The following is a 16148-nucleotide window of genomic DNA, read 5'->3' on the forward strand; positions in this document are numbered from 1 at the left end:
CACGCAGGGAGGACCCGGGAAGCGAACTCAGGTCTCCTAACTGAGAGGCAGCAGCACTACCACTGTGCCACCGTGCCACCCATATAGTGTTATGTAATAGATAAAAATTAAATTAATAGAGAAGCAGCAGGATGAGAGAGACACTATAGATAGATAGATAGATAGATAGATAGATAGATAGATAGATAGATAGATAGATAGATAGATAGATAGATAGACATGAAAGTCACTATATGATAGGTAAGAAAGGCACTATATGATAGATAGATAAATAGATATGAAAGGTGCTATATAATAAATAGATAGATAGATATGAAAGGCACTATATAATAGATAGACATGAAAGTCACTATTTAAAATGGATATGATAGGCACTATATGATAGATAGATAGATAGATAGATAGATAGATAGATAGATAGATAGATGTGAAAGGCACTAAATGATAGATAGATAGATAGATAGATAGATAGATAGATAGATAGATAGATAGATAGATAGATAGATGTGAAAGGCACTAAATGATAGATAGATAGATAGATAGATAGATAGATAGATAGATAGATAGATAGATAGATAGATAGATAGATAGATAGATAGATGTGAAAGGCACTAAATGATAGATAGATAGATAGATAGATAGATAGATAGATAGATAGATAGATAGATAGATAGATAGATAGATAGATAGATGTGAAAGGCACTAAATGATAGATAGATAGATAGATAGATAGATAGATAGATAGATAGATAGATAGATAGATAGATAGACATGAAAGTCACTATATGATAGGTAAGAAAGGCACTATATGATAGATAGATAAATAGATATGAAAGGTGCTATATAATAAATAGATAGATAGATATGAAAGGCACTATATAATAGATAGACATGAAAGTCACTATTTAAAATGGATATGATAGGCACTATATGATAGATAGATAGATAGATAGATAGATAGATAGATAGATAGATAGATAGATAGATAGATAGATAGATAGATAGACATGAAAGTCACTATATGATAGGTAAGAAAGGCACTATATGATAGATAGATAGATAAACATGAAAGGCACTACATGATAGATAGATAGATATGAAAGGTGCTATATAATAGATAGATAGATGGGAAATACACTATATGATAGATAGATATTTGCACTGTATTATAGATTGATAGTGTAAAGCACTATGTGAGAAATAATAGATAGATAGATAGATAGATAGATAGATAGATAGATAGATAGATAGATAGATAGATAGATAGATAGATAGATAGATAGATAGATAGATAGGAAATGCACTATATGATGGATAGATATTTGCACTGTATTATAGATTGATAGTGTAAAGCACTATGTGAGAAATAAAAGTAAAATGCATTTATAATAGATAGGTGGATGGGAAAGGCACTATATAATAGCAAAGGCACTATAATTAAGACAATATGTATAGGACAGATAGAAATGAAAGACACTGTTTAAAAGAATGATGAACAGATAGATAGTGTAAGGCACTAGTCACAGGATTGTTAGAAATGAAAGGCAATATAAAACCCATAGGAAGGGCACTATATAATATTGGTCTTGTTTTTGCCTGATTCACTGTGGTTTTTGGGGTGTTGTACCGTGACAGTGCCCACCTTCCCCTGGATATGCCACAGAGTTGAGATGCCAGTAATGAGCTGACATTTGCTCTTATGCTGATTTCTTCTTTCCCTTCCATTGTATCTTCAGGTTGCTTCACAGCCCCCAGCTCCGGAGCCCACCGAGGACAGCCAGGTCCTGCTGGCTCCCCTCCCGCCTCCACAGACTCAGGACCCTGTGCTCATGTCACCCTTTCTGGACAGCAAATCTGAACAGGATATGGAACAAGCTTGGCAGGAGCTTCTCTCCATTCCCGAATTACAGGTGAGGATTAAAATAGGGAACTAAAAAAAAAAAAAAAACCCTTCTAAAGTATTTGGGGGGTGTGCAAGCCTCCTTTTGTGTCCCAGGTATTAAACAGGTGTGCCTCTGGTGATCATATTTCCCTTCCGTCTCATGTTTTAGCGCCAGGTCTTTTCTTCCCTAGCAGCAATCGGCTTAATTAAAAGCAGTTTGGCCTTTATTGTCAGGGTCGCATGGGAATTCATTATATCTTGGCACTGTACCCTCAGGTTATTTATAGCCCGCCATTGCCTTTTTTTTTTTCCTCATTAACTTCATCCTTGTTTACTCCTTGGCTTTCAGTAAGCATACCGAGAGAAAGGGCCGGAATCCAAGTGAGGCGACACACGCAGTGTCACGAGTCTGTGAGCGCTACCCACCTCTGTGCCAACCATCCATCCATTCTTTAGGCTGCAGAGCAGGGGAAGCTGGAGCCAATATCAGGAAAGGTTTGGGTACAAGGTAGGAACAATCCTTGGACATGACGCCAGACCATTTCTGGGCGAACACACACACACACACACACACACACACACACACACACACACCAAGGCCAATTTAGCATCCCCCAGCCTGCATTTCTTTGGATTATGGGAGGAAACCCACACCAACACGGGGAGAACGTGCAAGGAGGACTGTCATTATTGGTGAAGTGGATGGTGTATGTTAAAGCTAATACTAATCTAATTAATCAATCCTTCAACAATTTTGTAGTGCCTTTCACAGAGAGTATAATGAGTCTCTATATCATCATTATTATTAAGTACAATGATGACTGTCTATCCATTTTCTGTAATTAGCAGTTGAAGAGCCTAGCCTGGCAAGGGCATGGCTGGAAATGAGCGTGAATGGGGTGCCAGTCTGTCGCAGGGCAAACTCATGCACATGGCAGTTCAGGTACCCAATGTGCACATCGATGGGGTATCAGAGGAGTATTAAAGGCAATCCACTCCGACACGGGGAGAACATGCACATTGTACATAGAGAGGGGACCGGGCATGGGATTCACACGCGGACCCCTCAGAGGTGCTAAGCAGTCAGCTTTTAAAATAGTTCAGATATCTGTTATATTATTGATGGCTCAGTCTTTATTTCTGTAGTTATCAGATCTATTAAATAAATGATTTAAATGGGATAACATTCTCAAATCTGGATAACACAATTCAGGGTCCTGCCAGGGGGTGGAGCCTATGCCAGCTGCCAGACACACACACACACGCACGCTAGCACATGTTCTGCACACACATGACTGCAGAGTCGTGGCACGCCATTCTGCAATTAGAGGAGCTGCACGTATAGCCTGTGGCACTTATTGGGCACTCATGACCCTAATAGGTTGTAGGCTTCTCATGCCAGGCTGCTCCCCATGCATTTGCCCAGTATGTACGGGCACAGTTTTAAAGAGCCATCGGGTATCTGGGCCCCCAGGATGTAGATTCCTCATCTGGTGAACGTGGCCATGCCGTGTGCTTCAAAGCCTTTTTTTTTTTTTTTTTTAATGGCTCCTCTTGTTTCTCCCCGACTGAGAAGCAGGCGGAGAGTGAGCCCTTGGCACAGCTGTCTTTTACCCCCACCAAAACCCCCCAAATCCCAATATGGTGTTCGTCGTGGAATGCGGCACAGAAACAGGCAATATAACTTAATGACTTGCGCATGTGGAAAGACGCCAGCTTTGAAGTCAATTGGACAAAGCTGCCAACCTTAAAGAGATGGAGAGTTTCAAAGCGAGGGGCTCAACTGACCTGAACAGCTGCCCTGGCATGCAGGCTCTCAGAATCATGAGGTAATAAAAAAATTTGATGAGCTCTGATGGGGCCGTTTGTCACCTACTGGAGCTGGGAGGCTCCGCTCCGTCGGGTGTTTCCTACATGCAGGGGGCACTGTTCTTCTGCAGACCCTATCCCAGTGTCCCCCGCCATACTAGTAGGTTTAGAGTGTCATTGTCACATTCTTATCTGCTAGTGCTAATCAACATGCAACACATTGCCACTCTTTGACGATGATGATTGGTGTAGGGGATGCTCTTGTAGTCCCTAGGCTGCGGCGGGCCCTCTAAACCTAAAGGGCCCCCTCATCAGACCTCCACAAAGCCAGCCACAAAAATATAGATTGAATTTTTGAAAATATATACCTTGTGCATTTTTAGGCTAAAGAAAACATTGAGAACTGAGTACGTCATGTTGTGTGACGTTATAAATTACTACTAAGTCTGTGTTCCCAGACTGGGTGGGGAGAGATGAATGTCTAGGAGCATGCTGGGTGGGGCGAGATGTCTGAGTGGCAGCAGTGTGTATCCTTAAAGTCAGGAGAATCTGGAAAGGTGCTATATAAAACCACACAATTCAGTCCCCATCAGCAGGCAGTTAAAGATTGTGAGGATGAGAATCTTATCACTGTATATACTGATGATCCAAACATTTATGACCACCTGCCTAATATGGTCCTTTGTGCGATGACCTGCCGAGGCAAGGAGTGGACAAGATCTCTGAAGGTGTCCTTGGTATCGGACAGCAGAATGTGAGCAGCAAATCCACTAAATCTTGGAAGCTGGTGAGGAGGAACTGCCGTGGATCGGACTTGTTCTTCTCAATCACATCCCACTGATTGAGATCTGGGGAATTTGGAGACCAGGGCAACACTTTGGAACTCCTCATCATAATTTGTGCAATGTGACGGGGCACATTATCATACGGAATCCTGCAACTTCCACTGGGGAATACCGTTGCCATGAAGGGATGTACCTGGTCTACAGCAATGTTTAGGTAGAGGTGCCCAGGGCTTCCCAGCAGAACATTGCCCAAAATATCACACTCCCTTCAACCGACTTGTCTTCTTCTCACAGTGCATCTTGGTGCCATTCATCGTCTGTGAACATGCTGGGTGGGGCTAGATGTTTGAGTGGCAGCTGTCCACATCCTTTAAATCAGGAGGGTGGAGATATTCTGATGAACAAATAAATCAAATCCCCATGCGGATGTTAGTGCTTGGCTCTATGGGGCATCATCTCAGTGATGATGAAGGGTGTATGGGCGATTGCTGATACCGTGATACTAAAGAGTGTATGGGCGATGGATGGTAATGTGATACTAATGAGTGTATCAGAAATTGCCAATACTGAGATACTAAAGAGTTTATCAGCGACTGCTGATACCGTGATACTAAAGGGTGGAGTGACGATTGTTGATAATGTGATAGTACAGAGTTTATTGGTGATTGCTGATGCTGTGATACTTAAAGGTGTATCACCTATGACTGATGCCGTGATATTTATGGTATATCAGTGATTGTTGATGCCATGATACATAAGGGTGTATTGTTGAATGCTGATACTGTGATAATAAAGGGAGTATCAACGATTGCTGATAACTGTGATACTAAAGGATTCTGCAGAAATTGCTGATACCATGATACTTAAGAGCGTATCATCGATTGTTGATGCTGTGATACTTAAGGGAGTTTCATCGATTGCTGATACCATGGTACTAAAAGGTGCAGCGGTGATTGCTGGTACTGTGATACTAAAGGGTAGAGTGACAATTGCTGATGCCATAATACTTAAGGGTGTATCATTGATTGTTGATGCTATTGATACGTAAAGGTGTATTGTTGAATGCTGATATTGTGATAATAAAGGGAGTATCAACGATTGCTGATAACTGTGATACTAAAGGGTGCAGCAGCAATTGCTGATGCCATAATACTTAAGGATGTATCATTGATTGTTGATGCAGTGATACTTAAGGGACTTTCATCGATTGCTGATACCATGATACTTAAGGGTGGAGTGACGATTGCTGATAACGTGATAGTAAAGGATGAATTGGCGATTGCTGATGCTGTGATACTTAAAGGTGTATCGCCTATGACTGACGCTGTGATATTTATGGGTATATCAGTGATTGTTGATGCCATGATACATGAGGGTGTATTGTTCAATGCTGATATTGTGATAATAAAGGGAGTATCAACGATTGCTGATAACTGTGATACTAAAGGGTGCAGCAGCAATTGCTGATACCATGATACTTAACTCTTTTAGGGCTAATTTTTTTTTGTTTCTTTTCTCCCAGGGCTGAATATTTTTCCAAAAACTAACATTTTTTAAAAAAGAACACAAAGCAATTGTTTAACATATCAAATCAACAAAAAATATTTACTTTTGACAAATGTTACTGTCTTGCATGTTGTATGAGCCTGAATTCTCTATGATTTCACATACATATCACATACATTTTACACAGCAAAGTCTGATCTCGCTCAAAGCAGCCAATTTCAGTCATTGCCACATTGCACTCCTTACAATACGTGTTGCTTTGGTGCCTATTTTTCAATTGTCTGTTGCTGCACTTTCTCACATATATTGTTAGTGTGTACTGTAGAGAGAGAAGTCACCCATTTGCCATCGTGCCATGCCACTGCCACCAAGTTTTCTGCCTGCATGAAAACCGTATTGTCACCTCTTTTCATCTTCTGAAACTTTATGAACTTTATGTATGGCATTATAGCCTGGCTCACCCCATGGGATTTGCTTCTGTTTATTACAGAAGTGAATAAAACTTTGCAGCAGCACGTACCTAAGCCACCAGGGGACAAAACACGTTTGGGCCAATGCTCCCTGAAGTTATATCACCAGTTCTGTCCCATCTCTATTTGTAATGCCACAGCGCGCTTCATCTCGTCTTTCGTTGTGGGTTTCCACTTTGAAAAACGAGAATGCGATGCAAACGCAGCCCGCGATTCAAAAAAAATCTCTGCCTACCTGTTTGTCTCGTCTGACAGTAGCTGAAAAGCAGCATCAGGAGAGAGCAGCCTGAAGTACAGCAGCTGGTGATCTGTCGTGTCCAAAAGCAAGCCATGCCGTCTTGTAAACTCCGGTAGCCAGATCGGCTCTCAACGGATCAATGTATGTGTATTTATCCCATGCGAACCTTGCCGTAGATGCATCGGCTGCGCGAAGGCACTCAACTGGCAGCAGATCCGCTCGCGCAGCATCGGCTGGTGTCTGATCAGCTGATGCCTGCTTCTAACTCTCTTGCTCGATCTCCTGATCACTGCCAATAAAGTCCGATTCTGAAAAATCACGAGTCCGACTCCGCGGTAATGCGCAAAACATCGTCTGCCGAGTGTTTTCTTTTCTGCACTTGCTTCGCTGCCTTTTCACATGTCGGTGCCATCTTGCCTTTGTTTACATTTCGCAACTCACGCACACGCAAGGTTTATTTGCCGAGTCAACGAGTCTAACATTCCTCCAAGCACAGAGGGAATGCCTGTGACGTGACAGTGAGATTTGTCGCCATTAACAGCTGATTGTCGCCCTTTATCCCTGGATGTCGACTTTTGTCGACATTCGCCTTCAACCCCTCCTGTCGACAAAAGTCGACATCCACCCTAAAAGAGTTAAGAGCGTATCATCAATTGTTGATGCTGTGATACTTAAGGGAGTTTCATCGATTGATGATACTGTGATATTTAAGGGAGTTTCATCGATTGCTGATACCATGGTACTAAAAGGTGCAGCGGTGATTGCTGGTACTGTGATACTAAAGGGTGGAGTGACAATTGCTGATGCCATAATACTTAAGGGTGTATCATTGATTGTTGATGCTATGATACGTAAAGGTGTATTGTTGAATGCTGATATTGTGATAATAAAGGGAGTATCAACGATTGCTGATAACTGTGATACTAAAGGGTGCAGCAGTAATTGCTGATGCCATAATACTTAAGGATGTATCATTGATTGTTGATGCAGTGATACTTAAGGGACTTTCATCGATTGCCGATACCATGATACTTAAGGGTGGAGTGACGATTGCTGATAACGTGATAGTAAAGGATGTATTGGCGATTGCTGATGCTGTGATACTTAAAGGTGTATCGCCTATGACTGACGCTGTGATATATATGGGTATATCAGTGATTGTTGATGCCATGATACATAAGGGTGTATTGTTGAATGCTAATATTGTGATAATAAAGGGAGTATCAACGATTGCTGATAACTGTGATACTAAAGGGTGCAGCAGCAATTGCTGATGCCATAATACTTAAGGGTGTATCATTGATTGTTGATGCTGTGATACTAAAGGGTGGAGCCCTTTAACAGAAGTTGGTATTCGGCCTTTAGTACAGTAGTGGCGGGCATTCCACTACTCTTTTGTGATTTGGTTCTTTTGTGCTACCTGTTTAAGAGAATGGATTCATTTGATTCGTTTGATTCATTAACAGGATCCGGGGCTGGTAATGTTCCCTGAGATAATGATTCAGTTTGAGTTAAATGCACGAGAATCATGTGACTTGTTTACAGCTAATGATTTAGTTTGAGAATCATGTGACTCCATCAGTGTTTCCTGGGATCTTGGTCGCTGTAGAAAGGCACTGTATTAAAATCCCTACCCTTCAGTGTGTTACCCTCATTGAGTCACTTCACTTAGTCTAATACATGGATGCAATAGTTCTATTATAAGTGCCACTTAGAGTGGGTTCATTATGGAAAGGCACTATATAAAACTACAATAGCAGCCAGTTATGTTGATGTCACCACTACATAGGCTGATATGCCAGAACATTATGACTACCTGCCTAATATGTTGTTGCTCCTCCATATGCTGACCCACCACTGGCTTGTCTTCTTCTCATAGTGCATCCTGGTGCCATTCATAGTCTGGGAGCATGCTGGGTGGGGCTAGATGTTTGCGTGGCAGCATGTCCGCATCCTTTAAAAGAAGAGGGTTTGAGACAGAGGGCAGAGACTTTCTCAGGAAGAAATAAATCGGACCATCTATGCAGGCATCAGTGCTTGGCTCTATGAGGCATGGACTCTTTATGACCTCTGAAGGTAAACTGTTGTATCTGGAAGCAGGACGTTAGCGGCATATCCTCTGACTTCCGCCTCCATGGATCGGACTTGTAGATTCAGCTCATCCCACTGATGCTCAATTGGATTGAGATCTGGGGAACTCAGAGGCCATTTTGAATGAAGACCTTGAACTTCTCATTGTGCTTCTGAGCAGCTTTGGCAGGGTGCATCAGGGTGCATTATCCTGCTAAAAGATGCCAGTTCCACTGGGAAATATCATTCCCATGAATGAGTGTGCCTGGTCTGGAATGATGTTTAGGTAGGTGGTACACGTCAAATCGAAGTCAACACAAATGCCCTGACCTAGGGTTTCCAGAACATTGCTGAAAACAACACATTCCCTCCACTGCCTCGTCTGTCCTGGTGACATGACTTCTTTAAATAAACCTCATATGTGTACCTGGCTGCCCATATGATGCAACAAAAAATGGGATTCATCAGATTAGGGACCTTCTTCCATTGATGTAAGGTCCAAATTCGCATGAATGAGTGTGCCTGGTTCTGGAATGATGTTTAGGTAGGTGGTACATGTCCAATCGACGTCAACACAAATGCCCTGACCTAGAGTTTCCAGAACATTGCTGAAAACACCAAATTCTCTCCACTGCCTTGTCTGTCCTGGTGACATCTCTTCTTTAAATAAACAACATAAGTGTACCTGGCTGTCCATATGATGCAACGAAAAATGGGATTCATCAGATTAGGGACCTTCTTCCATTGATGTAAGGTCCAATTTGGACCTTCGTGTGCCCATTGTAGGCACTTTTGACAGTGGGCAGGGGTTAGCACGGGCACTCTGTTTCATATGCAGAAGCATCCGATGCACCATGTGTCATGACAGATTACTACTGTAACTGTCATTTAAATTAATCTGTGCCACAGTAGACTAGATGGCATAGCCTTCGTTGTCCCCTCACATTGATGAGTCTTGCTTTATGGTCTTTCCCTCCTCGGACAGTAGGTAGACCCGGTTAATGGCCCTTTCCAGTCACTCAGGCTGCCCAGATCTTCTGCATTCCATACATGGACTACGAATACCTCATGTCAGCTTACCACCCTGACCTTGACTTGTTATGGGATAGTTGACGTCATTCTTTTCAGCTTCTCTTCTAATAACGTGTAATTACTAGGGGGCTCTGTCCCATGCTCGCTTCGCTCACCAACCCCCGGGCGGGCACAACGCACTAGCCTCTTTGCAGTTCTGCTGCTCGCGTATGGGGAAGCGGATGTACAATTTAAACAGATTGTTATTTTCATGGGAATTGTTACATATGCATCAACACAGCGTATAACTGCCCGTGTTTGAATTTCATTTCTTTCTCTCTATTAAATAAGATGACTTTTTCGAATGTTTGGCTCTGTGATTAGTTAATTGTCTTTTGAAAGCTATTCTCACCGGAAACTGTTAATGTTTTAATACGAATGGCATATCAAGATCTCCTTTGGTGTCTAATGTTATCCGCGGAAGATGTACTACATGACCTTTCTTGGATACATCCTTCTTTCTACAGTAATTCGTGCGGAGGAAGACCGGACGTTGTTAACGGTTGTAGATATTCTACGGGATGTTGTAAATTGTTGTTTTCATCATCCGCACGATCACCACTAACTGTTTCAGCAGAGTCTATTGATACGCATTTAACCAATCTGCCGTGTAACCGAATGACAATTTTGGACGCACTTAACCAATTTGATGTGTAACCGATCAACATTTTTTCTGCGTTAATTCGTTTGACTTCCTCGTTTCTCGGTGCTAGGATTGCTCGTGAGTGAATTTCGTTTCTTTCTCTCTAATAAATAAACTGACTTTTTCGAGCATTTGTCTCCGTGATTTGTTAATTGTCATAGCAAAAGCTGTTCTAACGGGAAACTGTAAACGTTTTAATACGAATGGCATATCAAGATCTCTTTTGGTGTCTGATGTTATCCGCGGAAAATGTACTACATAATCTGTCTTGGATACATCCTTCTTTCTACAGTAATTCGTGCGTTGTAAGACCGGACATTGTTAACGGTTGTAGATATTCTACGGGATGTTGTAAATTGTTGTTGTCCTCATCCGCACGATCACCACCAACTGTTTCAGCATATTCTAGTGATACGTATTTAAACAATTTGCTGTGCAACCGAACGACAATTTTGGACACACTTTACCAATTTGATGTGTAACCGATCAACATTTTTTCTGCGTTAATTCGTTTGACTTCCTCATTTCTCTGTGTGTGCTAGGATTGAGCGTGAGTGAATATCGTTTCTCTCTCTCTAATAAATAAACCAACTTTTTCAAATGTTTGTCCCTGTGATTTGTTAATTGTCATAGCAAAAGCAATTCTAACAGAAAACTGTAAGCGTTTTAATACGAATGGCATGTCAAGATCTCCTTTGGTGTCTGATGTTATCTGCGGAAGATGTACTACATTGTCTGTCTTGTCACCTATTAAAATTTTACATGTCATTGCTGTGTAACTGATGGACAATTTTCACGTTAATTCGTTTCACTTCATCGTTTCTCGTTGCTAGGATTGCCCGTGTACTCATTTCCTCTGTTGATAACCCTTCGGGATGAAATTCATCAATAAGATTTGGACATACGGTGGCGCAGTGGTAGCGCTGCTGCCTCTAAGTAAGGAGACCTGTGTTTGCTTCCCGGGTTCTCCCCGTGTCTGCGTGGGTTTCCTCCGGGCGCTCCGGTTTCCTCCCACAGTCCAAAGACATGCAGGTTTGGTGCATTGGCGATTCTAAATTGTCCCTAGTGTGTGTGCTTGGTGTGTGGGAGTGTGTGTGTGCCCTGCAGTGGGCTGGCGCCCTGCCCGGGGTTTGTTTCCTGCCTTGCTCCATGTGTTGGCTGGGATTGGCTCCAGCAGACCCCCGTGACCCTGTAGTTAGGATATAGCAGGTTGGATAATGGATGGATGGATTTGGACATACACTGAAAAAAATAAGGTGATGATTCACACTTAATATTTTTAATCTGAACCAATATCATTCTTTTTAGCTTATTGATCCCACAATTTTTAAGTTGAATCATTTAGAGTGATTGGGTGCAATTCACTTGTTTTTTTACTGAAGTAAATCTATTTTTTAAGTTGTTCTTCTTTTTTGGCAGTTGGAAAGCCATCACACTGGAAAGTTCGACCGAAAGAATATACAAACGGCCCCTCAAACACAGCACATGAACAACCTAAAATATTAACTCTTTTAGGGCGGATGTCGACTTTTGTCGACAGGAGGGGTTGAAGGCGAATGTCGACAAAAGTCGGCATCCAGGGATAGAGGGCGACAATCAGCTGTTAATGGCGACAAATCTCACTGTCACGTCGCAGGCATTCCCTCTGTGCTTGGAGGAATGTTAGACTCGTTGACTCGGCAAATAAACCTTGCGTGTGCGTGAGTTGCGAAATGTAAACAATGGCAAGATGGCATCGACATGTGACAAGGGGGCGAAGCAAGTGCAGAAAAGAAAACACTCGGCAGACGATGTTTTGCGCATTATCGCGGAGTCGGACTCTTGATTTTTCAGAATCGGATTTTATTGGCAGTGATCAGGAGATCGAGCAAGAGAGTGAGAAGCCGGCATCAGCTGATCAGACACCAGCGGATCTGCTGCCAGTTGAGTGCCTTCGCGCAGCCGATGCATCTATGGCAAGGTTCGCATGGGATAAATACACAGACATTGATCCGTTGAGAGCCGATCTGGCTACCGGAGTTTACAAGACGGCATGGCTTGCTGTTGGACACGACAGATCACCAGCTGCTGTACTTCAGGCTGCTCTCTCCTGATGCTGCTTTTCAGCTACTGTCAGACGAGACAAACAGGTAGGCAGAGAATTTTTTTGAATCGCGGGCTGCGCTTGCATCGCATTCTCGTTTTTCAAAGTGGAAACCCACAACAAAAGACGAGATGAAGCGTGCTGTGGCATTACAAATAGAGATGGGACAGAACTGGTGATATAACTTCAGGGAGCATTGGTCCAAACGTGTTTTGTCCCCTGGTGGCTTTGGACAGGTTATGCAGCGTGGTGATAGGTACGTGCAGCTGCAAAGTTTTATTCACTTCTGTAATAAATGGAAGCAAATCCCATGGGGTGAGCCAGGCTTTAATGCCATACATAAAGTGCATAAAGTTTCAGAAGATGAAAAGAGGTGACAATACGGTTTTCATGCAGGCAGAAAACTTGGTGGCAGTGGCATGGCACGATGGCAAATGGGTGACTTGTCTCTCTACAGTACACACTAACAATATATGTGAGAAAGTGCAGCAACAGACAATTGAAAAATAGGCACCAAAGCAACACGTATGGTAAGGAGTGCAATGTGGCAATGACTGAAATTGGCTGCTTTTTAGCGAGATCAGACTTTGCTGTGTAAAATGTATGTGATATGTATGTGAAATCATAGAGTATTCAGGCTCATACAACATGCAAGACAGTAACATTTGTCAAAAGTAAATATTTTTTGTTGATTTGATATGTTAAACAATTGCTTTGTGTTCCTTTTTAAAAAATGTTAGTTTTTGGAAAAATTTTCAGCCCTGGGAGAAAAGAAAAAAAAAAAAAATTAGCCCTAAAAGAGTTAAGTCAACTGAAATAGGATTTTTACGTTTATAAAAATATATATATTTTATATATACATTTTTTTTACTTTGATTGAGATCTGAAACCAGATATTTCAAGCTACAACACTAAATGACTAATCTTAAGTTGCTTGAAAGAGAAAATTTACGTTGAATGAACAACATCAATGTTATACTTTTTTCAGTGTAATACGTCTTCTTTTATTGGGAACTTAAAGTAAAAAACATGTAAAAATGTATAAGAGCTGAGAGCACAGGAACTGCGTCTGACAAAAGCATTCACACGAATGAGAGGTGAGTGGACCGCGGGCGTGGTTGAAAATGACTGAGAGGAGGGCGGGACTTGAAAAAAATCTCTTGGAAAAAGTCTCGTCTCAAGATTTTCTTTTATAATAGAGAGACATTTTTTTTCTAATGAGTTCAAATGTGTCTTTTTTTTTTTAATTAGGACTGCCTGAACATGCAGAATACAAGTTTGATAGATATGCCCAGCTATGCAAACTCCAGCAAGCCTCAGGAAGTTCAAGATGCCAACTACAACTTCTATGTGGCCGAACCTCCAGACGTATTGAAAAGACCAAATACGGGCTGCCCAGCTGGCTTTCTCGGAGCTTATGATGGTCCTTACCCTGCAGGGTTACCACCTGAGCCAGTCAGCCAGATGACCGTAAATGCCTTAGATCTGAACGGGTCCTTCCTCTTCTATCCCGACCTAATGAACCCCAAGCCTAACAACAGTGAGCCCCTTGTGCCTGAAGTGGACGCATCCCTGACTGAAATCCTCAGTGACTCGCCAATGGATTTCGCTACCTTCTCAATGGAGGAGCCGTTTACGGGCAAAACAGTGCAAGAAGGTCCCGATATCCCCGACTCGGATTCTGGAGTCTCCATGGATTCGAGCCCAAAGGCGCCCTCTCCAGGCAACTCATTAGAATCATCCCTTTACAAAAGTGCATCATTCACAATCAATGACTCGGACATGGAAGAGTTGGACAGCAATCCTGGAAGTGTCCAAGCAGAATATGCAGAGATGTTCCCGGTGTCCTACCATATAGATGAGTACCAGGTTCCTGTCACCACATCGCAGTCCACACCGTTATCGACCCTAACTTCAGACGAGACAGACAGTGAGCCGCCTGGAAGCCCGGGTTACCTCAAGACTCCTTTCACCAAAGACAAGTCGAGGAGCCGCCTGGAGGCTCGTCTCTCACGAGACGAGCAGCGCGCCAAGGTGCTTCAGATCCCGTTCGCCATCGAAAAGATCATCAACCTCCCCGTGGAAGATTTCAACGAGCTGATGTCCAAACACCAGCTGAATGAGTCACAGCTGAGTCTGATCAGGGACATCCGTCGGCGTGGCAAGAACAAAGTTGCCGCCCAGAACTGCCGGAAGAGGAAGATGGAGAACATCGTGGGGTTGGAGTGCGAACTCGACTCGTTGAAGAACGAGAAGGAGAAGCTGTTGAAGGAGAAAGGGGAGCAGCACCAAAACCTGCGGCAGCTCAAGCAGCAGCTCAACAGCCTCTACCTTGAGGTCTTCAGCATGCTGCGTGACGAGGACGGAAAGCCCTACTCACCGAGCGAGTACTCGCTCCAGCAGACGTCCGATGGCAGCGTGTTTCTGGTTCCCCGGAGCAAGAAAGCGGAACTTAAGAAAGAGAAGAAGTAGGACAGCGACGGTCTGTCAACTGACTTGTTACGTTTCCTATTCTGTCGTAGTCATCTTGTTGTCCATCTCGTTTTTTGTTTTTGTTTTTGCGGAAGTCAGAAAGTCGAAAAATGAAAAAACGCAAAAAAATAACATTCTGCTGGATGGATCTTTTGGAAGGGAATTGGACTGTGGTGGCCTCGCATTTCTGTATAGTTTACACCTACTGTATATAGACCTGGTGGCGTAAGCATTGTTTTTACTTCTTCTAGAACTTTCTTTTGTACGCCTACAGCTTTTAGTTTAGTTTGTAAATAATTTCTATCTTATTTACTATGGGAGGAAAAAAAAAATCATAGATTTATATACTCGATATTTTAGGCTCCTGATCTTTGGTTGCACATTGTTGTACAGTTTATCCGATTTATCTTGAAAGGAATGATTTGTGGATCTCTGAACATCTCTGAACAATGACTGTAAGCTCTTTATAGCTACTATGATTTTCTCACGTTTTACTACCGAAGAATAAACTCTTCATTTAATAAAAGGCAGAGTTGCATTGGCTTTATTTTACTGGGGGTAGGGTTGTGTGGAGAGGGGGGTTAGGGTTAGATTGTTGATGCCATGATAACCTGATTGTTTAATGGAATCATGGAAAGTGAGAAGATGCCTGAGGAGTGGAGAAGAAGTGTACTGGTGTCGATATTTAAGAGTAAGAGGGATGTGCAGGACTGCAGTAACTACAGGGGGATAAAACTGGTGAGCCACAGCATGAAGTTATGGGAAAGAGTAGTGGAAGCTCAGTTAAGAAGTGAGGTGATGATTAGTGAGCAGCAGTTTGGTGTCATTCCAAGAAAGAGCACCACAGATGAGATGTTTGCTCTGAGGGTGTTGAAGGAGAAGTAGAGAGAAGGCCAGAAGGATTTGCATTGCGTCTTTGTGGACCTGAAGAAAGCAAATGACAGGGTGAGGAGAGAGGAGCTGTGGTGTTGTATGAGGAAGTCAGGAGTGGCAGAGAAGTACGTAAGAGTTGTACAGGATATGTACGAGGGAAGTGTGACTGTGGTGAGGTCTGCTGTAGGAGTGATGGAGGTGGGATTACATCAGGGATCGGCTCTGAGCCCTTTCTTATATGTAATG

General features: G+C 42.6%; 1 protein-coding gene across 1 annotated transcript in view; it reads left to right on the forward strand.

Moving 5' to 3' along the window:
- The window catches only part of nfe2l2a (nfe2 like bZIP transcription factor 2a), an 82961-nt gene extending 67406 nt beyond the window's left edge, over nucleotides 1–15555 (forward strand). The window contains exons 4-5 of the mRNA XM_051930639.1: nucleotides 1737–1910; nucleotides 13809–15555. Of these exons, the coding sequence (XP_051786599.1) occupies nucleotides 1737–1910; nucleotides 13809–15029 (1395 nt within the window). The 3' untranslated portion in view covers nucleotides 15030–15555. The remainder of the gene's footprint in view (nucleotides 1–1736; nucleotides 1911–13808) is intronic.
- Nucleotides 15556–16148: the final 593 nt, after the last annotated feature.

The sequence above is a fragment of the Erpetoichthys calabaricus genome, chromosome 8 (assembly GCF_900747795.2).
Source record: "Erpetoichthys calabaricus chromosome 8, fErpCal1.3, whole genome shotgun sequence".
Lineage (NCBI taxonomy): Eukaryota > Metazoa > Chordata > Cladistia > Polypteriformes > Polypteridae > Erpetoichthys > Erpetoichthys calabaricus.